Source organism: Mustela erminea, chromosome 11 (genome assembly GCF_009829155.1).
Source record: "Mustela erminea isolate mMusErm1 chromosome 11, mMusErm1.Pri, whole genome shotgun sequence".
Classification (NCBI taxonomy): domain Eukaryota; kingdom Metazoa; phylum Chordata; class Mammalia; order Carnivora; family Mustelidae; genus Mustela; species Mustela erminea.
The window spans coordinates 22,398,113-22,420,460 of record NC_045624.1 but is presented as its reverse complement, the minus strand read 5'-3'; the positions used below and the strand labels follow the sequence as shown (position 1 = coordinate 22,420,460).

Sequence of the window (22,348 nt, the reverse complement as noted above, 5' to 3'; positions counted from 1 at the left end):
TGTTTGAAAGAGAATATTCCTAGGAAGGTCAAATGGATTCTTCTTATCTTAAGCTCCATTTATTACTCAGAATTAAGCTACATTTACCCTTGCTTCTATTTTCACCGTGACTCTCTTGTGCAGTTTTTTTCTTCCTGCTGTGTTGAGATTTTGATCCATTACTCTGCATTCCCCCAAGAATCAAATCCTGTCCTTAACTTTAGGCTTTTTTGAGAAAGGCTCTGCTGTTGAGTGAAATTTTTATCATAGTTACGAAGTTTAGATTCTGGACATGTCTGGGACTGTATTTGAGCCTCTTGTTTTTCCTGTCCCTCATTTGGACTGTAGACACAGTCTTGCTTTGAGACTTTGCCTTAGGCAGTTCTTGCAGTTTTTCTTTTGCTATGATAATGCTATTGATTAGTCTAGTGCTTGCCTTTGCATTTAGTTATACCTTGATTAGATTTCCCAGCCTGCTCTTCCTACTTTGATTTTTAAAATACTCTACACTTAATCTTGTCCATTATGTGTGGATTAGATTAAATTGAACTCTGTTGGACACGTCATCCAAATTCCAGTAGCTTCCTAGGAATTATTGACTGGAGCTGCCAGGGTGCTGGGAGACAGGCAGATCCGCGTTTTGTGTCCTCTTCATTATTACCTTAATGATATTACCTTAGTAATAAAGGTAATATTTATTACCTTTATAAAAAAGGTAATGAAGGTAATATTACCCGCCAGTAAGCACAGATACTGGCCCAGTTGGCAGGAGCAGGAACTCCTCTGTACCAAACCACCCCTCCCTCACCCACGATAGTTTATATAATAAAGACCAATCTATAGATAAAACGCATGTTGTGCCTCCTCCCACCCCCAGCCATGATGATCCAGGCTAAGAACTTATTAAATGCTGTGCTGTTGTTTTGGGGGAATGGATTTCTTGAATGGAGTGTTGACTAATCTGCTGAACATCACTTGCTCAAGCCTTTTCATTTGGATGCGGTATTTAGAGTGACAGGTGGCTTTCACCTTGCTTCTCACATCTGTTTGGAGGAGTCACTGTTGGGTCCACCTGCTGGCTCTCCATTTGTGCACTGTCATGAAATTATGCTAGAGTTGTGGGTGTTGTGTAGTCTCCTTTTTTATGTCCAGGAGAATAGTATCTCAGTTGTCGGAGTTGATGTAATAAAGAACGGCTTATTAGATGCCTGGCTCAAAACCTTCTGCACACAGTTAAGAAAACCATATTCTTAGAGCTGGTTGCCTGATATGAAGATAAAGAAATTGAGGGGCACCTGGGTGGCTCAGTTGGTTAAGCCTCTGCCTTCAACTCAGGTCATGATCTCAGGGTCCTGGGATCGAGCCCCGCATCGGGCTCTCTGATCAGCGGGGAGCCTGCTTCCCCCCTTTCTCTCTGCCTGCCTCTCTGCCTACTTGTGATCTCTCTTTCTGTGTCAAATAAAAATAAAATCTTAAAAAAAAGAAATTGAGACTCAGTCCTTGCAAGATGATGAATCAAGAAGAATAGGACCATAAATACCTAAGAATTCTGGCATCATCATCATCATTAATATTGAGCATTTATGTGCCAGGCACTGTGTTTATTGCTTTATCTGGGTGATCTCAGTTAATCCTCATATCCTTTGCATACAGGTACTATCATTTTCTTTTCATTTAAAAACAAATGATGGGACGCCTGGGTTGCTCAGTGGGTTAAAGCCTCTGTCTTTGGCTCGAGTCATGATCCCAGGGTCCTGGGATTGAGCCCCGCATCGGGGCTCTCAGCTCAACAGGGAACCTGCTTCCTCCTCTCTCTCTGCCTGCCTCTCTACTTGTGATCTCTATCTGTCAAATAAATAAATAAAATCTTTAAAAAACAACAACAACAACAACAAATGTTGAAATTGAGACTTAGAGGTTCTAGGTAACTTGTCCCAGGCATCCTGGATATCTGGTAACAGTCTGTGCTGTTTTTGAAAATTGTTACTGACTAATATGTTTTCAGTTAGTAGCAGTTCTTATCAGTTTTGCTGACTGCTTGTGGATGAAGGAAAGCTAAAATGCTTTACTGGAAATGAGTGGGCAGGTGCTTATTAAGATCTCTAGCAGTATGTGTATGCCAGTCACATCTGGCTTTAAACAACCTATTTTATGTATTATTTTATGAAAACATTGAAAGCATCATTTATAAGTATCCCACTCTGGTTCAAAGAAGTCTGAAATATGGGGCGCCTGGGTGACTCAGTGGGTTGGGCCTCTGCCTTCACCTAAGGTCATGATCTCAGGGTCCTGGGATGGAGCCCCACATGGGACTCTCTGCTCAGTGGGGAGCTTGCTTCCCCCTCTCTCTCTGCCTGCTTCTTTGCCTGCTTGTGATCTCTCTCTGTCAAATAAATAAAATCTTTTAAAACAAAACAAAACAAAAGTCTGAAATACCTTAACCTTTGCTTTGTACAGAGTGCAGAATAAAAGTAGTTAGAGAGGCTGAAGGTTGGGTTGGGGGGAGAGGTAGGAAGAGATGAGGCACTGGGCACAAATGACAAGGCCTGTGAAACAGACAGCCCTATTGATTTCTGCCACGAACCGCATTCTGCAGGAAAGAATGGAAATCCATTATAACAAGTGCATAGCGGACAAATCCCTTTGAAAAGCAGTTAGATGCCATCTAATCCCAAATCATTTAAAAACAATTTTGAAGTACCCAGAATTTTAAAATGCCCTAAGTAGTTTGTCTCTTACACTAGAAGAGCAGTGAAATAGATGGAAAAACAGTATTTTCATGGTATATTCCTCTCATAAATTATGTTTAATTGTGCAACTTAAATAGTGTGTTAAAATTGCATTTTAGATATTTACAAATCTGGGGGATAGGATATAGTCCTTTGAATATTGTGAAACACACCAAACATAGGATATGGAAGAAGCCTTACCAGATACCTTTCTTTAAAAGAAAAAAAAAGAAAGACAAAAAGAAAAAATTTATTTTGATATAATTTTAGACTTTTAGAAAAGTTACAAAAATAGTGTAAAGAACTCTCATTACCCATATTTCCCAGATACTAAGGTTTTACCATGTTTTCCTTATTTTTTCCTCTTTTAAATAATTTTTTACCAGGTACATCTTCCAAACCTCCATTTGAAGAAATCATCATGAAAGTATTATTACACCACACAGAGATACAGGGCTGGGGAGATGACCTCAAGAAGAGAAAGTGTGGAAGAGGGGTGGGGGAGTCAGATGATCCTGAATGATTCCTAATCTTTTTGGATTTGAGGCATTACGTGGTTTTTTATTTTGTAATTAAAGTGAATTTTATTTTGAATACAAAATACTTCCTGAGGTAACTGAATAGTCCCAAAGTTAAGAATCAGAGTTAGAAGGATGAGTTGTGAAATGTATAGTAGTAGTGTGAGAATGACAAGAGATAATTGAATTAAGTTAGAGGGGAAAAAAAAATTAGAAACGGCACAAGAATATAAAACAGGCACCTCCAAAAGGTGAAAATTTGTCGTTTACAAAGAACCAGTTTGCCTGAAGAACAAAGACAACAGGATGGGGCTTAAAGCAGTCTAACTCTGGGGTGGTTGAGGGGTGGGGTTAGGTATCCAGGGGGGAAAAAAAGAAAAAAAGGAATCACTCAGGGAAACCAAGGATTTTAGAAGTTTTCAAAGAAGGAAAGGGAGAGTTTTACAATAGAGGAGAATAAAAATGCAAGAAGAATTTTGCATGAATAGATAATTATGTTCTTTTTACTTGTAGTCATAAGGGTTATATCTAGAAGGCTTCTTCTTTTTTTTTTTTTTTTTTTTTTTAATTTGGTTAACTCCAGATATGCAAAGCTGTATTCTGTTGCATGCTGATTGAATTCCAGACTGGGCATGAGGGGTGCTTTACACAAGTAGAAATTGTTAGTGCACAGCTTAAACACTCAGCTTGTCAGTATGCATCAAAATTTAAAATGTATATAATCTTTTTTTTTTTTTTTTTTTTAAAGATTTTATTTATTTATTTGACAAAGAGAGATCACGAGTAGGCAGAGAGGCAGGCAGAGAGAGAGAGGAGGAAGCAGGCTCCTGCTGAGCAGAGAGCCCGATGTGGGACTCGATCCCAGGACCCTGAGATCATGACCTGAGCCGAAGGCAGCGGCTTAACCCACTGAGCCACCCAGGCGCCCTAAAATGTATATAATCTTGACAGAAACTTTACCTTTAAGAATTTAGTTTTTTAAATTAAAACATTTTTAAAATTTTAATTCCAATATAGTTAACATGCAGCGTTCTATTAGTTTGGGGCTTACAGTATAGTGATCCAGCAATTCTATACATTACTCCATGACTCTTAATCTCTTTCCTGTATTCCCCCAAATGCCACCCCTCCCAATCATCTGTTCTCTGTAGTTAAGAATCTGTTTATTGGTTTGTCTTTTTCTTTTTCTTGTTTGTTCGTTTGTTTTGTTTCTTAAATTCCACATATGAGTAAAATCATATGATGTGTGTCTTTCTCTGACTGACTTATTTCAGAGTATTATACTCTGTTTCTTTAAAATAAAATAATATGCAAAGGATTTTTAGAAGATAATAAGGGCTAGTTTTATGATTCTGCTCTATGATAGTTATTTATTCTTTGTATCGCTCCTCGACCTTTTGGCTAAGATCAAGTGTAGTTATTTATTCTTTGTAAAATAGTTACCACTGGTGTCGAGGATTTTTTTTTAATTATGGGAAAATATATATAACATAAAATTTACCATCTTAGCCACTTTTTAAAAATATTTATTTATTTATTAGAGTGAGAGCTCGTGTATGTGTGAATAGGTGGAGGGGCAGGGAGAGGGAGAGAAGCAGACTTCCTACTGTATGTGGAGCCTGACATGGGGTTCGATCCCACGGCCCTGATCATGGCATGAGCCAAAATCAAAAGTTGGACACCTGGGGCACCTGGGTGGCTCAGTCGGTTAACTTTTTGTCTTTGGCTCAGGTCATGATCTCAGGATCCTGAGATTGAGCCTGGAGTGGGGCTTCATGCTTATCAGGGAGTCAGCTTGTCTTTCTTTCCCTCTGCTCCTCACACAACTTGTGCCCTCTCTCTCTCAAATAAATAAAATCTTTGCAGGAAAAAAATTTCCTCTTTAAAAAAAAAAAAAAAGATTCTCTTTCTCTCTCTTTCTCTCTCTATGAAGATAATGAGAAGACAGGCCAGACTGGGAGAAAACAGTTGTAAAAGTCAGAGACACAAAGAACTCTTAACACTAAACAAAAAGAAAATGAACAACCTGATTAAAAAATGGCAAAAGACCTAAACAGACACCTTACCAAAAAGTTAAATAGGTTACATATAAGCCTGTGAAAAGATGTTCAATCATATCATTAGGGAATTGCAAACTAAAACAATGAGATAATACTACACATCTGTTAGAATGGCTACAATTCAAAACACCAACACCACCAAATGCTGATAAGGGTATGGAGCCACAGGAATCTTCACTTATTAATGGTGGGAATGCAAAATGGTATCACCACTTTGGAAAATAGTTTGGAAATTTATTACAAAACTAAATAAAACTAAATATATTCTTACTACACAATCCAGCCATTGTGCTCCTCGGCATTTATCAAAGAAGTTAAAAACTTCTGTCCGCCAAAAAACTCACGCAGATGTTTATGGCATATTCATAATTGCTAAAACTTGTAAGTAACCAAAATATCCTTCAGTAGGTGAATGGATAAATAAACTATGGAACATCAGATCATAGAGTATTATTCGGCACTACAGAGAAATGAGCTATCAGGCTATGAAAAGACATGGACAAACCTCAAATGCCTAGCTAAGTGAAAGAAGTCAACCTGAAAATGCTATATAGTGTGTGATGGCAGCAATATGAAGTTCTAGAAAAGGCAGAACTATGGAGATGGTAAAAGAATCAGTGGTTGCCAGGGATCAGGGGGAGGAAGAATTGATAAGTGGAGCACAAATCTTGTAGGGCAGCGAGACTACTGTGTATGACACCATAATGGTGGAAAATGTCATTATACGTTTGTCTAAACCCCTAGAATGTAAAACACAAAGAGTGAACCATAATGTGAATTGATGGGATGATAATGATATGGCAGTGTAAGCTCACCTATTAGAAAAAACGCATGACTCTGATATGGGGGTTGTTGATACTGGGGGGAGGCCATGCCAGTGTGGGGCTGGGAGAGGTACATGGGAAAATTATACCTTCTCCTCAGTTTGTCAATTATACCGCAGTAAAGGCTTAAAAAAAAATTCTGACACATGGTACAACATGGATGAACATCGAGGATACTCTGCTAAGAGAAACAAATCAGGACAAATACAATGCAATTCCACTTATATGAGGTCTCTGTGCTAGTCAGATTCATAGACACAGACAGTAGACGGGTGGTTGCAGGGGGCTGGGAAAGGAAGGGAAACTGAGAGATTGCCTCACAGGTACAGAGCTTCAGTTTTGCAAGATGAAAAGAGTTCTGGAGGTTATACAACAGTATGAATGTATTTATACATTCATGTATTTATACATTCTGTATGAATGTATTCATACATACAGAATTATACACTTAGAAATGATTAAGGGGCGCCTAGATGGCTCAGTCAATTGGGTGTCCAACATTTTTTTTTAAGATTTTATTTATTTGAGGGGCGCCTGGGTGGCTCAGTGGATTGAGGCCTCTGCCTTTGGCTCGGGTTGTGGTCCCAGGGTCCTGGGATCGAGCCCCATGTCCAGCCCTCTGCTCGGCGGGGAGCCTGCTTCCTCCTCTCTCTCTCTCTGCCTGCCTCTCTGCCTGCTTGTGATCTTTGTCTGTCTAATAAATAAATAAAATCTTTAAAAAAAAAAGATTTTATTTATTTGAGAGAGTGCAAGAGCATGAGTTGGGGGAGGGGCAGAGAGAGAGGGAGTGTGTTTACTATACTCTGGGTCTTTTGCCCCTCCATATAAGCTTTATTTTTTTTTAAGGTTTTATTTTTATTTTTATTTTTTGACAGAGAGAGAGAGAGAGAACATAAGCAGGGGGAGTGGGAGAGGGAGAAGCAGGCTCCCCGCTGAGCACAGAGCCCCATGTGGGACTGCTTCCCAGGACCCTGGGATCATGACCTGAGCCGAAGGCAGACGCTTAACAGACTGAGCCACCCAGGTGCCCCACCATATAAACTTTAAAATCAGTTTTTTGTCGTCTATAAAATAACTTGCTGGGATTTCATTTGGGATTACATTGAATCTATGGATCAAATTAGGACATCTTGACAATATTGAGTCTTCCTATCCATGAACATGGAATCTGTTTATATTATTTAGGTCTTCTTTGACTTTATTCATTAGAGTTTTGTAGTTTTCTTTATATAGGTCTTGTCCATATTTTGTTAGATTCATACCTAAGTATTCTGTTTTTTGCTTGCTAATGGAAATGGCATTGTGTTTTAAATTCAAATTCTATTTGCTGGTCTAAAGCAATTGACTTTTGTGTATGAACTTTGTATCCTGCAACATTGCTCTAACTCACTTACTAGTTTCAGGAGGTTTTTTGGTTCTTTTGGATTTCCTATATATATATATATAATCATGTCATCTTAAACAAACACAGGATTTGTTTGTGTTTTTTTTTCTTCCCAATCAGTGTACCTTTTATTTCCTTTTCTTGTCTTCCTGGACTAGCTACGACTTCCAGTACAGTGTGGAAAGGAGTGGTGAAAGGGACCATCCTTGCCTTATTCCTGACTTAGTAGGAAGGCTTCTAGTTTCTTGACATTAAATATGATGCTAGGTGTAGATTTTTTGTAGTTTTTTTGTTTTTGTTTTTTGTTTTTTAGAGAGAAAGAGAGATGGAACATGAGCAGGGGAGGGGCAGAGGGAGAGAGTGTCAAGCAGACTCCCCGCTGAGCGTGGAGCCTGCCACAGGTCTTGATCTCATGATCCTGAGATCACACCTGAGCCAAAATGAAGAGTCAGGCCCTCCTCTCGATCTTCTGCCCGGGGCGGCCGCGCGGGAGGGAGGCCGAGATGGCAGATGAGATCGCCAAGGCTCAGGCCACGCGGCCTGGTGGCGACACAATCTTCAGGAAGATCATTCGCAAGGAAATCCCAGCCAAAGTCATTTTTGAGGATGACCATTGTCTTGCTTTCCATGACATTTCCTCTCAAGCACCAACTCATTTTCTGGTGATACCCAAGAAACATATATCCCAGATTTCTGTAGCAGAAGATGATGATGAAAGTCTTCTTGGACATTTAATGATTGTTAGCAAGAAATGTGCTGCTGATTTGGGCCTGAAGAAGGGTTATCGAATGGTGGTGAATGAAGGTTCAGATGGGGGACAGTCTGTCTATCATGTTCATCTCCATGTTCTTGGAGGTCGGCAGATGAATTGGCCTCCTGGTTAAGCTTGTTTTAGGGTTGATTTTCCCTCCTCTAGGCAGTGGTCAATATTTCCCAGTTCTGTAGGTTAAACAATATACTTCCTTTTGCCTATGTATGGAGAGATTGAGGAGATAATTTTTAAAAGCCATACATAATAAAAGACAATGTTGCATGGTTTAAAAAAAAAAAAATGAAGAGTCAGATGCTTAACCGACTGAACCACCCAGGTGCTCCAATTTTTTATAGATATTTAAAAATTGAGACAAGTAAGTTATTCTCTTTTATGTTTGTATTCCTTTTTCTTTTTTTTTTTCTTTTTTTTTTTAAAGACTTCATTCATTTATTAGAGAGGGAGAGAGCACAAGCCAAGGCAGAGGGAGAAGCAGGCTCCCTGCTAAATGGGATCATCACCTGGGGTGGATGCTTAACTAACTGAGCCATGCAGGTACCCCTGTATTTCTTCTTTTTAAAGGCTGAATACTGTTTTATTATATATATATCCACATTTTGTTTACCCATCAATCCATTAGTGGATAGTTGGGTTGCTTCCACTTTCTTGGCTATTGTGAATAATTCTGCTATGAACATGGGTGTACAGGTAGCCCTTTGAGACCTTTCTTTTAGTTTTTCTAGGTATAATTGCTGGACCATATGGTAATATTTACATTTCATTGAGTTTTTTGAATATTATATGAAAAATTTTATATAAAGGATATTCATTGCACTGATATTTATAATAGTGAAAATTTGGAAGCAGCCTTGCTACTTGTCAGTACGTGATTGGTTAGATAATCACAGTACATCCATACAATGAGGTATACTGCAGTTGTTTAGAAAGGTCTGTGTGTTTTGACAGGTCAGAATATCTAGATAGATTAAAATATGAAAAAAAGAAAATTGTAAAATGGTATGTATAGTGTGAACCTTTTTAAAAAAAGATTTATTTATTTATGAGAGAGAGAATGGGAAGGATGAGGGGCAGAAAGAAAGGGAGTAGTAGATTCCCCACTCAGCTGGGAGCCTGATGTGGGGCTCAATCCCAGGACCCTGAGATCATGACCCAAGCCAAAGGCAGTTGCTGAACCGAATGGGCCAGCCACCCAGGCACCCTGTAAATGAACCTGTTTTTATTTAAAATCATATGTATTATATGTATGTATATATGTATTATGTATGTATGTTTCAAAAAAATTTTAAAGGATAATAATTCTATAGGCTGAGGGGGATGAGTGGATAGGTTATATGTGCAGTGGAAGAGCAGACCTTTATCTTACTGCATTACAAGTTACTGCATCATAGCAGGGTTTATAAGAGGCATAGTTTTTTATAAGCAGAAAAACCAATTTAAGTGTTTATATTTTTGGAAAAAATAGAGCTTGACTTCTGTTTGTCTATGAATACAAAGAAAATGTTATATGTTTCATTTACTTAACATGTGTTTTTATGTCTACAACACACATCACTGGGATCTTTTTTTTTTTTTTTTAAAGATTTTATTTATTTATTTGGCAGAGAGAGATCACAGAAGACAGAGAGGCAGGCAGAGAGAGAGAGGGAAGCAGGCTCCCTGCTGAGCAGAGAGCCCGATGTAGGACTCGATCCCAGGACCCTGAGATCATGACCTGAGCCAAAGGCAGCGGCTTAACCCACTGAGCCACCCAGGCGCCCCATCACTGGGATCTTTAAAGTATCTTTTTATTGTTATACATGGTATGAAGGATATATGTACGGTCTTGTGGCCTGACATATAAAATTAGCACAGTGACTTTCTATCAGAATGGTTTTACATAAGGAAAATGTTCTACCATTTTTGGATCATACTTGAATGGTGCTTTCCATTTCTTGTGACTTGGTGTGGTGTGGTATGTGGTGAAATCGTAGGCTTTCTCTGCTCTTGAGGAAAATATTGCTTAGTTTAAGCACTGTGTTATACTGCACACTGAATTCTGTTCTTTGCCTTTTCTTCTGACAGTAGATCTTCATGGAGGAGCACGGAGTGACCCAAACCGAACACATGGCTACCATAGAAGCCCATGCAGTCGCTCAGCAGGTACAGCAGGTCCATGTGGCCACCTACACTGAGCATAGTATGCTGAGTGCTGATGAAGACTCACCTTCTTCTCCTGAGGACACCTCTTACGATGATTCAGACATACTCAACTCCACAGCGGCTGATGAGGTAACAGCCCATCTAGCTGCTGCAGGTAATGCTGTTTGGATTGGAAGCTCTTCATTTTTTTGCTTAACCTCTGGTTTTGTGCATATCTGCAAGGACCTCAGATGCAGACATTCTCATATATATCTTCAAATCACATTTCCATGATTTTTTAAGCCTTGCATTTATAGCTTATGCCTATATTCTACTGAGACTTAAGATCTAGAGTGATATACTACTAATGATATGACTTTGGTTTTGTTTTTTCATCCATTCCAACAGTCTTTTGACTTCTTACTAAAACATTTAGTCCATTTACATTAAATGTAACCACTGATATAGTTAGGTTTAACTTTATCATGTTTACTGTATGCTTTCTCATGTTTACTATATGCTTTCTCATGTTTACTATATGCTTTCTCTTCATCCCACTTGCTCTGTGATTACTTTTCCTTTGTGTTTTGGAGGGACTAAAAAGTTTACATTTTTTTTTCTTGTTAGTTTGAAAGATGTACACACTTTTCCTATTAGTTGTACCCCTAGAAACTATAATACATCCTTAACTTATTTCAAAGTCTTCTGGAATTGGTACTTTTGTCCTTTTATGGGATAATGCAAGTTTCTTAGAACACTTGAATTTTATTTTCCTTCTGACCTATTTGCTATTGTTATTCTATGTATTATTTCTTCATATATTCCAAGCCATACAAGACATTATTTTTGTTTTATACTTAACTTAGTGTTCATTTTTTCCTTCATATCCAACTTGCCTTCTGAGAATTTTTCTTCTGTCTAAAGATAACATTTAGTATTTCCTTGAGCATGGAAGTCTCTCAGTTTTTCATTGTCAGAAGATGTTTTTATTTAACCTTTAGTCTCAAAAGGTGTTCTCACTGGGTACAGAGTTTTAGGTTGGCACTTATTTTTTCTCCCTCACATTGAAGATACTGTTCCCACAGTCCTCTGGTTTCCATCCTTGCTTTTCAGAATTAAGCTGTTTCATTCTAATAGCCGCTCCTTTGAAGATTATCTCCCACATAGGTCCCTCCTCCAACTGTTCTTAAGATTTTCTCTGTCTTCAGCTTTTTGGGGTGTGTGTGTGTGTGTGTGTGTGTGTGTGTGTGTGTGTGTGTTCTGGTTTTGTGATATAGCTGGTTTTGGGCTTCTCATTTATTCTGTTTAGGATTCTTTAAACATCTTGAATCTGTGGATTGATGTCTTTCATCAATTATGGACCATCTTAGTCACTAGATTTTTTTTTTTTTAAGGTTTTATTTATTTCTTTGAGAGAGTGAGTGAACACAAGCAGGGGTGGGAGGGGTAGGAAGGGCAGAGGGAGGAGGAGAAGCAGGCTTCCCACTGCAGGGAGTCCAGTACAGGGCTTGATCCCAGGACCCTGGCATCATGACCTGAGCTGAAGGTAGACCCTTAACCCATGAGCCATGCAGGTTCCCCTTAGTTACTAGATTTTGCTTTGATTTTGCTTCTGCTCCATTCCATCTTTTTCTTCTGTGACTCCAATTAAATATGTTAGTTTTCTTCATTGAATCTTTTATGTCTCTTATCCTCTATTCTGTATTACCATCAGTTTGTCTCTTTATGCTTCACTGTATGTCATTTCTTCAAACTGTCTTCCAGTTTACAGCTGTGTCTGAGGTGATCTAAATCTGTCTACTGAGGAACTAATTTTAGTAATAGTTAATAGTTTCATTTTTTAAAAAAGATTTTTATTTATTTATTTGACAGAGAAAGAGATCACAAGTAGGCAGAGAGGCAGGCAGAGAGAGGGGGGTAAGCAGGCTCCCTGCTGAGCAGAGAGCCTGATGTGGGACTCGATCCCAGGACTCTGAGATCATGACCTGATGAGCTGAAGGGAGAGGTGTAACCCGTTGAGCCAACCAGGTGCCCCAATAGTTTTCTTTTCCTTTTTTAAAAGAATTTCTAGTATTTTTTTCCCTCCTAAATCTGTACTTTTATCATTTCCAGTTGTAGTAGAAAAAATAAGTTTTTTAAATCTCTGTGAGTAAAGTAAGCATCATGATTTTACAATACATTTGGTAATTCTACCCTCTGAAGTGCCATTGGGTCTTTTTTCTGTTACATGTTGATAGTGCTGTTTCTTGTTTATGTTTGTTTCTCTTTTCATATATTGGTTATATTTAAATGAATGCTGGATGGTGTGTTTGGAAATTTATTTTTAGAAATAATTTGGAGTCTAGAGCAGTATTATTACCCTCTAGAGAGGATTTTTATTTCCTTCTGCCAGCTGCCTAAGGACACTAGCAATCCTGGATTATCTTAATCCAATTTAAGGTTTGAGATTTTCTGGGCCACTAAATGACTTAAAGCTGGGCTATATTTTGTACCATTCTCTTTACTATTTACATTGTTTACTTAGCACGATGTGGAAGACTACGTATAAATCATCCCTGGATGGGGTTAGTATTGTATAAGGAACATTGATCTCAAAGATATTTAGGGAGAGTTAGGCAGTAAATAAATTTTCAGGAATGGCCAAAATACTTCTTTTTTTTTTTTTTTTAAAGTATGTACTGTATTTAAGGAGAAGAAGACAAATGTGATGAAAAACCACCTTATTACTCTCAGTTATTATCCACTGTGTCTTTCTGGAATTGTAAACTTAAAATAAGACTTAGTGGTAGAACACATATGAGATGTTTGTAAAATATATTTTTGAAACATTTATACTTCCCAGAAGAGGGCATCCTAACATAATGAATGCAGATCAACCTCTCCTGGGAAGGGAGATGCTTTTGAGACAACAGTTTTGCTGAATTACTGTACTGCATTGTCATAGTGTTAAAATTAGGAAAAGACTTCAATCTAACATTTTCAGTGGCAGATGTGGAAACTGAGGCCCAGCTGGTAGAAATGATTTACCCTTTGATCATAAAACAATTATTGAAGAATTATGTATGCTCTGTATCACTGTATATAGATACTATGAACAGGACAGGCATGAACTTGCTCCTGATGTAGCTCACAGACCAATGGTGGGAGAAGGGTACAAATAATAAAGTAAAATAATTTCAAAAAGCACTGACTACTCTGGAGGAAATAAGGTGAATGAAGAGGGAAGGGAAGGAGATTATTGCTTTTTCTAATCCTATTCTCTTCTCTCCTTCCACTGAGGTAACGACTATTCTAAATTTGATCTTTATCATTCTCATGCACTTCTTTTATTTCTGCTATATACTTATGTATCAATAAGCAATACTTAGCATTGTTTGGCATGTTTTAAATTTTATAAAAGAATGTCTCTCTATAGCATTGTTTATCCCATTTGGTATTATTTTTTTGAGGTTCATTCATGTTGATAATGTGGCAGTATGTTTTTATTTTAAGTGTTATTTGGAATTCCATTCATTATCTGAACATGACAGATATTGGTATAGCACTTAGGCTGTTCATAAGTTTTTGTTATTACAGTAACTGCAAATGAAAATTATTCTATTTTTTCTTGTTCAAATTGTGGGAGTTTCTTTTGGTTTTCAAGCTCTTGACAGTTCCCATAGTGATACATTTTACATTGTGATCTGGGATAAATGAATGTACATATACTTGGAATAACAGTTTCTCATGGAGTAATACTTACCCTCTGCCATGACACACCCATTGATATGTCCTAATATCTTTCACTTTATTCCATTTTATTAAAAAACAAAACAAAACAAAAAAACAAACAAACTACTCATGAACCACCAAAGAATAGAAACCTGCAGTTTGAAAATACTGCTGAAGGTTATAACCAGGAGGAGAATGAGAGGGCAAAGATGGGTACATTTTCAACTTTACTAAATATTCCAGATGTCTTTCCAAGTCACTTTATTAATTTACATCCCCACAAACAGAATGCTAGAGGGCCTGTTGCTTCCAGTCCTCACCATATTTGGAATTGTCAATTGTTTTTTGTTTTTGATAGTCTGATGAAATAGAATCTCATTGTCCGTTTAATTTGCTCATCTCTGAGCTAGAAGTTCCAGCCTCTCTCTCTCTCTGTCAAATAAATAAGATCTTAAAAAAAAAAAGACAAGATAGAGTGTCATTTCAGACTATTGAAATGACTTTTTATTTACTATTGCTTTTCTTCTTCTGCGTATTTCCTCTTTATGCCTTTGTCTTATCAGGTTGGTTGTTGTTTTTTCCTTGTTGTATGAGTTAATTATATATATATATATTTTATTTTATTTAAAGATTTTTATTTATTTATTTTGAGAGAGAGAGAGAAAGAGAGTGAGAGAGAGCATGAGAGGGGAGGTCAGAGGGAGCAGCAGACTCCCCATGGAGCATGGAGCCCAATGTGGGACTCGATTCCAGGACTCTGGGACCATGACCTGAGCTGAAGGTAGTTGCTTAAACAACTGGGCCAGCCAGGCACCCAATGATATATTTTTTGATACTGTTCTTTTCTGGATAATATGCATTTCATTTATTAGTATCTTCATCCAATTTGTTGACTACTTCTTCCCTCAATTTTTTTATTATTTCTTTTTGTCCATAAAGGTTTAAATTTAATTGTGAAATTTATCAGTCTTTTACCTTACTGTTTATCCTTTTGGAGTACTTTTTTTTTTAAGATCTTATTTATTTGACAGAGAGAGAGGTCACAAGTAGGCAGAGAGGCAGGCATAGAGAGGGAGAAGCAGACTCCCTGCTGAGCAGAGGGCCTGATGCGGGGCTTGATCCTAGGACCCTGAGATCATGACCTGAGCCAAAGGCAGAGGCTTAACCTACTGAACCACCCAGGCGCCCCTATCTTTAGGAGTCTTAATTAAGGAATTCTTACTCCTGAGTTCATAAATACTCTACAACAGTTTATTGTAGAAGTTACAAAGTTCTTTGTTGTTGTTTTAATTTAGCTGTTTAATTCACCTGGAATAATATTTCTGTGTATATGATATAGGGATCTAGCTTCATTATTTTTCCATACAATCGTTTGTTCCAGTACCATATTTTTAATAGTTCATCCTTTTCCTGCCTCTGTCTTTTGACACAGGAAGGTGTTTGTGAGCTCTTAATTCAGTTGCATTGGTTTGTTTGTCTGTCCTTCAGCTGGTTCCATACTGTCTTAATGACCGTAGCTTTATAGTAACCACTGATATTTGATAGGATGAACACACCTTTTAAAATTCTTAAAATTCTTCACAATTATTCTAGTGATTCTTGACCTTTTGCACATCCGTTTAAGTTTTAGGATCAGCTTATCAATTTCCAGAAAAACCCATCCTGGGACTTTTATTTGAATTGTATTGAGTTTATAAATTAATTAAGCACCTCTATTCATAATAGCCTAAAACTGGAAATTACCCGAACATCTATCAGTAGGATAATGGATAAACTGTGATTTATTTATATTCTGGAATATTACTCACCAATAAAAAGGAAGAAACTTACTAACACATACAGCAGTGTGGATGAATCTCAAGAACATTATTCTAAGTGAAAGAAACCTCACAAAAAAGAATATATATGGTATGATTCCATTTATTTGAAGTTCTAGAATAGATAATGCTTTTTAATTTATTTGTCAGAGAGAGAGAGTGCACAGGCAGACAGAGTGGCAGGCAGAGGCAGAGGGAGAAGCAGGCTCCCCGCCAAGCAAGGAGCCCGAAGTGGGATTCCATCCCAGGACGCTGGGATCATGACCTGAGCCAAAGGCAGCCGCTCAACCAACTGAGCCACCCAGGCATCCCGACAATGCTAAAATAGGGTGAAAAAAGCAGTATTGTAGGTCCTTTTGAGAGATTGGGCAAGAACTGACTGGGAGGAGACATGAGAGAACTTTCTGTAGTGGTGGTATTGTTATATGTCGTGATAGAGATTGGTTATCATTAGTGTCTACATTTTCAAAATGTATGGTATGCTTACACAAAATTGAATGTACACTTAAGATTTGTACATTGCATTATATGTAAATTTTACCTCAAAAGAAAAAATTGTAAAGAAATATTGAACTCTAGCTAATGATATTCCTACCGAATATTTAGGTGAATCGTACTGCAGTTTACATGCATCAGAATAAGAAATGATATGGACTAGTGAGTGGGTAGAAAGATGAATGGGATGCGTGGCTGGCTCACCAGAGCATGTGACTCTTGATCTCAGGGTGGTGAGTTCAAGCCCCATGTTAGATGTAGAGATTATTTAAAAATTTTTTAAAAAGTCTTAAATTTAAAAAAAAGATGGATAGATGCATGTGTTAAAATGTTATGGTAGAGTGGTAGATACATAAATGTTCACTAAAAAATTCTTTCAACTTTGCTCTATATTTGAAAGTTTTAGTTATAAGATGTTGGACTCCTACAAATCAATAGAATAAAAACAAATAAGCTAATTTTTAAAAATGGACAGAGGACTTGAGTAGACATCTCCCTAAAGAAGACGTACAAATGGCCAAGAACGCCGTGAAAAAGATGTTCACATTACTAATCCTCAGGGAGATACAAATCAAAACCACAGTGAGATGCTACCTGACACCTGTTAGGATGGCTCTTACCAAATAACAACGAAGGATAAATATTAGCAAGGATGTGGAGAAATTGGAATCCTTATATGCTGTTGGTGGGAATATAAAATGGTGCAGCCTCTATGGAAAACAGTGTAAAGTTTCCTTAAAAAATTAAAAATAGAAATGCCCTATGCAGTTCCACCTCTGGATACTTACTGAAATGAACTGAAATCAGGATCTCATAGAGTATTCACATTCCCATGTTCATTATTCACAATAGCCAAGATGTGGAGCAACTCAAGTGTCCATTGACAGATGAGTGAATAAAGAATGCAATATTATCCAGCCTTTAAAAAGAAGGAAATCCTGCCATAGGCAACAACATGGATGAATCTTGAGGGTATTATGCTAAGTAAAATAAATCAGTTACAGAGGACAGATATTGCACGATTCTACTTATATGGGGTATCTAGTCAAACTCCTAGAAACAGAGGTAGAAGGGTAGTTGAGCTGGCGACTGGGGTATGGAAATGAGAGTTGCTCTGCCTACTTGTGATCTCTGTCAAAATCTTGAGATTTTTTTTATTTATTTGACAGAGATCACAAGTAGGCAGAGAGGCAAGCAGAGAGAGAGGAGGAAGCAGGCACCCTGTGGAGCAGAGAGCCCGATGCGGGGCTCCATCCCAGGACCCTGGAACCATGACCTGAGCCGAAGGCAGAGGCCCCAACCCAGTAAGCCACCCAGGCGCCCCTCATTTATTCTTTTACTTGCTCTGGGACTCTTTAGAGGAGTTTATTTAAGTCGGACTAAATAACATGTAGAGAGATTTGTCTAGATTTTCAGGGAGACTTATTTTAATTGAGCCCCTTAGACCATATATAACATATATGCTAGGGCAAATGTAAGTAGTTAAACTTAATTTTCATGTAAGCCTTTCATAGGGTTTACAAATAAGGATGAAAGTGGATCATCTGCTTAAAAAAGGGAAAGAAAAAAAAAAGGAATGTCCTTGATATGTTGAGATTCCATGAATCAGAGACTCCAATAATTCCTTAGGGTCTACCCTTTATTTTAATAATTAGTTTCAGGGCAAGCCAGACTGACTTTTATTAACATTTTTTCTTTAGAGTGGGATAGTTTTCATCTCTTTCCTGCCAGCATGCTTTCATCAGTTTAACATTGTGGTCAACAACTCCATTTTAGGCACAATTCTCAGATACATAAGAAAAAAAAATCAATTAAGGTAATACTCCTCCAGCTCTTCCTCTTTTGGTTACGTTGTTGTTACTATTTGAGTTCCAAGCATGAGTGATTATCTCTGACTTCCTTAACTTGACAGTGTTTTGGGGTAATGGAAAGAGCACAAGGATGGAAATGAAATTTGAAATCTGTGATTATTTTCTTTTGGCAAGCTCTTCCTCTCAGTGTTGCAATTTCATCTAGCACCTCTGAGAATATCAGCTTTGCAGTATGGGCCTGCTGGCAAAACAAAACAAAACAAAACACATTATATAAAATTTAGCTCGTGTATGGTGGGGAGGTGTTGAAGTCAATCACTTTTTTAGATTCATTGCAAGTTTTATTGGTAAATGAAAATATGATTTGTTTTGAACAATAGCAAAGTATGTTGATAATATCAGGAACATTCTATATTTACTGAGAATGTATTAGGAAATAAAGGCTACCTTTTTTGTACCTTGAATTGTTTTCTGTCTCATAGAGCCAACAGGCTTTGCCTGCTTTCAGCACATGCGTTATTATTTCAGGTCCTGTGGGAATGGCTGCTGCCGCTGCTGTGGCGACAGGAAAGAAACGGAAACGGCCTCATGTGTTTGAGTCTAATCCGTCTATCCGGAAGAGACAGCAAACACGCCTGCTTCGGTGAGGGCTCCCTTCTCCATATTGTTGCTGTTTCTCCAATGCTTCATGGTGTGGATGACAGAATTAGAACATACGTTACTAGGTACACTGAGGAAACCAAGTTAGGGTCCTTGATGGCAGAATTAGACTTGAAGGTACTCCTATAGAATCAAATAAATGAAACTAGAAATGATGAACAGATGTAGAATATCACATTATTTCATTCTGAGAAAATTTTTATGCCTGCACTGTGCCAGACATTATTCTAGGTCTTGGTAATACAACTGTGAACAAAACAAATTCCCTTAGGGAGTTTATATTCTAGTAGGAAAAAAAATAAAATAAACACTCTGTAATATATCAGGTGATGATAAGTACTATGGAAAAAAAAGAAAATATAAGTAAGGAAAAGAGTAAGGAAAAAAAGAGGTTTGGGGGGGATATAGTAGTTTCTCTTTTTTTTGTAGGGATGATCTGGGAAATCCTTTTTGACAGGCAGCCTCTGAACAGGGAATTACTGATGTCTAAAGGAAGATATTTCCAGGCAGGAGAAGAACAAGAGGAAAGTTTCTGAAGTGGGATGGAATGTGATGGTCATGTTTGAGGAATAGCCAGGGAAAGAATGACAGGAGATGGAGTCAGAGCAGTAGTAGAGAGACACATCATGGGGTCGTTGGTCTAGTAAAAGGGCTTTGACTCTTGTTCTGAGTGAGATGGGAAGTCAGTGAAGGCTTTTGACCAAAGCAGTGATATGGTCTGACTTATGTTTTCAGAGAAACCATCAGGCTACTATGTTGAGAATAGAGTTTGAGTATACCAGAATGGAAGCAGGAAGAAAATGAGGTTATTGTAGTAATCCAGGCCAGAAATCATAGGGTCTTAAAACCAATATTGCAGCAGCAACGGTAGTAAGAGGCGGTCATCCTGGGTGTATTTCAAAAGTCAACTCCTCCCACCCCCAAAAAAGTCAACTCCAACATGATGGATTGGCTGTGGGGTGTGAGAGCAAAAACAGGAATGAAGGGTACCTCAAGATTTTTGGTCTGATTATTGGAAGGGTTGGGATGACTCTTACTGGAAGAGAGGAGCAGGTATAGGAATGAGTGAGGATAAGGCAGATAGGTCTGTGATACCTCTTAACCATTAAGTGGAGAAACAGTAAGCAGTTGATACGTGAGTCTGAAATTCAAAGGAGAGATCTTGCTGAAAATGTCCCAAGTTTTAGATCTTATCTAAGACTCTGAGACTGGAAGGTCTTGGTGGAGGTCTTGACCGGAAGTCACCAAGAGAGTGAATGCAGACCGAGGCCTAGAGCACTCTAACTTTTAGAGATTGGAGAGATGAAAGGAATGAGCAGAAGAGTCTGCGAAGCTACCAGTGAATCGGGAGGAAAATCAAGAGTGCAATATACTAGAAACCAAGTGCGAAAAGCATGTTAATAAGGAGAGTGTGTGATCAATTCTGTCAAATGCTGCTGGCAGGTTGAATAAGATGCAGATTGACCATTAGATTTAGCAACATGGAGGTCATGATTGAACTTGGCAAGAGCATTTCCAATGGAGTGGTAAGGCTGAAAGGATTGGGGTATCTTCAAGAGAGAATGGGAAAAGAAGAACTAGAGAGTGTGAATATAGACCATTCCTTCAAGGAATGCTGCCAAATTTCTTGTTTAGCATATGGTCCTTTGCTGAAGAGTTTTTTCTGAGGAGTTTGTAGGTTGTACAGAAAGATTATCATGCAGCAATAGTACACGGGGACTTAATATTTGATGGTAGCACAATGTGCATTCATACAGGTTAAGAAATTTTGTCTATAAAATGTTCCAGAAGATTTTTTCTTATAGTGTTTTAAATACACCCAAAATTTCTAGGTTTTTATTGGAATATTGAATCCAAATGGACTGCCAGCCCATGTTAATGATACGTGACAAAAGCTAGAAAATAACAGTTTATACTAAGAACAGAAGAGGAAGATTATAAGAAACTGAAGAAAAAAACCCAAAAAGTATTGATTGGAAGCTTTCAGCAAAGTGTTTATATACCAACAAATAGGCAGTTCTTCTCATTTCCTTTCATGATGGGATAGGCCAGAATAATTAGAACATGTTATATATAGACATGTCTTTGCTATAAGGGGCATAGGCATGACAGTACATACTTTTGGAGAAAGGAGGAAAACTAGATATGTTCACTTTGTTTCATTTGAATTAATTACTCACCAGTCTCTGGAAAGAGTAGACTATGTTCCCAGAGGATTATGGAATGTAGAACTTTAAAATAATGTCCCATGATTTCAGAGGAAAAGCCCAGCATTTCTATTTCACCCAGTGTTGATACACTTTAAAATGCTCTTTTACTTCTTCCTCATTTGTAAAATATTACAGAACTAAGAATTATTATCTATATGCAATGAAAATCTAGAAATGACAGCATTTTTGAAGTCATATTTCTGGATAAATCTATGTCAGTGAGACATAAACAATGACTACATCTGTCAAAGAAATTAGAAGCAGATCGTTTAGGACCCCTTCATTAAGCATGGAGATAACATGATAATGTCTACAAGAAAATGTCTCAGCAGTAATCTTTATTGTTATTATAAGTTGCAGTAAGAGAAAACCCCTTCAGTGTTGCTAGGATCAGGAAGAATTATACTCTTCCCTGTTCAACATTGTGTCATGGCTGTGTCCTGAAGCAGACTTATAGCCGACCCTTTCATCAGTGAGCTAGTCATTGTTCTTTAGGACAAAGGTACGCACATTTTTCTGCTGAACAGGATATTCAAACTCACACTCCCCTTTTCACATTTCAGGTAAAACAACAACAACGCATCTGATCAGAATAAATCGCCTCAAGTCAAAGTAAATTTTCTGTGTCACTCTAATTTCTCTCTTCCTTAACCGTTTTTATTCTCTTTTCATTGTCTAATTCAGGAAACTTCGAGCCACATTAGATGAATATACTACTCGAGTGGGACAGCAAGCTATTGTCCTCTGTATCTCCCCCTCTAAACCCAACCCTGTCTTTAAAGTGTTTGGTGCAGCACCTTTGGAGAATGTGGTAAGAAAACTCAGCTGTGTTCTCAGAGACTCCCTCTTGCTTTCTGTGGGTTATTTGTTCTTTTGATCCTCTGTCTAGTACTATAGCTGTTACTTCTATCCTCCCCTCATCTGGGGTGGGAGTGGGACTGGTTTTCAAACCGCTGTGTATAGATCAAAATAAAAACGATTATTTCTGTTTGTACTTACTGTAGCAAGATAGTCTACGCTCTCAGATACGCCATCTGAGAGATGCCTTGTATCTGTCAGCCCAAGGCGGGGAAAGATGGTGTTATGTTTGTTAAGAAACGAACACGACAGGATTTTGTGGTGTTTTTTGTTTTTCGTTTTCTAATTTAAAGTTATTTATTTATTTATTTATTTAGAGAGAGAGAGAGAACATGAGCCGGTAAGGGGCAGAGACAGAAGCAGACCCCCTGCTCAGTAGAGAGCCAGATGTGGGGCTTGGTC

The 22,348-nt window shown here is 37.9% G+C and overlaps 2 protein-coding genes across 13 annotated transcripts in view; both read left to right on the top strand.

The window, feature by feature from the left end:
- NRF1 (nuclear respiratory factor 1) overlaps positions 1-22,348 on the top strand; it is a 145,647-nt gene that overhangs the window by 42,068 nt on the left and 81,231 nt on the right. For 11 of the 12 annotated variants that reach the window (XR_004277128.1, XM_032306097.1, XM_032306098.1 and 8 more), the window contains exons 2-4: positions 10,328-10,559; positions 18,747-18,861; positions 21,773-21,899. Coding sequence is in view for 11 of the 12 variants with exons in the window: in XM_032306097.1 (XP_032161988.1) it covers positions 10,337-10,559; positions 18,747-18,861; positions 21,773-21,899 (465 nt within the window). In the remaining variant the exon portion in view is untranslated. The remainder of the gene's footprint in view (positions 1-10,327; positions 10,560-18,746; positions 18,862-21,772; positions 21,900-22,348) is intronic. The other variant, XM_032306093.1, reaches the window with a different exon arrangement.
- LOC116569674 (histidine triad nucleotide-binding protein 1-like) lies at positions 7,953-8,534 on the top strand. The gene has a single exon (XM_032306105.1). It carries the CDS (start codon positions 7,998-8,000, stop codon positions 8,376-8,378), a length of 381 nt encoding a protein of 126 aa, XP_032161996.1. The 5' UTR covers positions 7,953-7,997; the 3' UTR covers positions 8,379-8,534.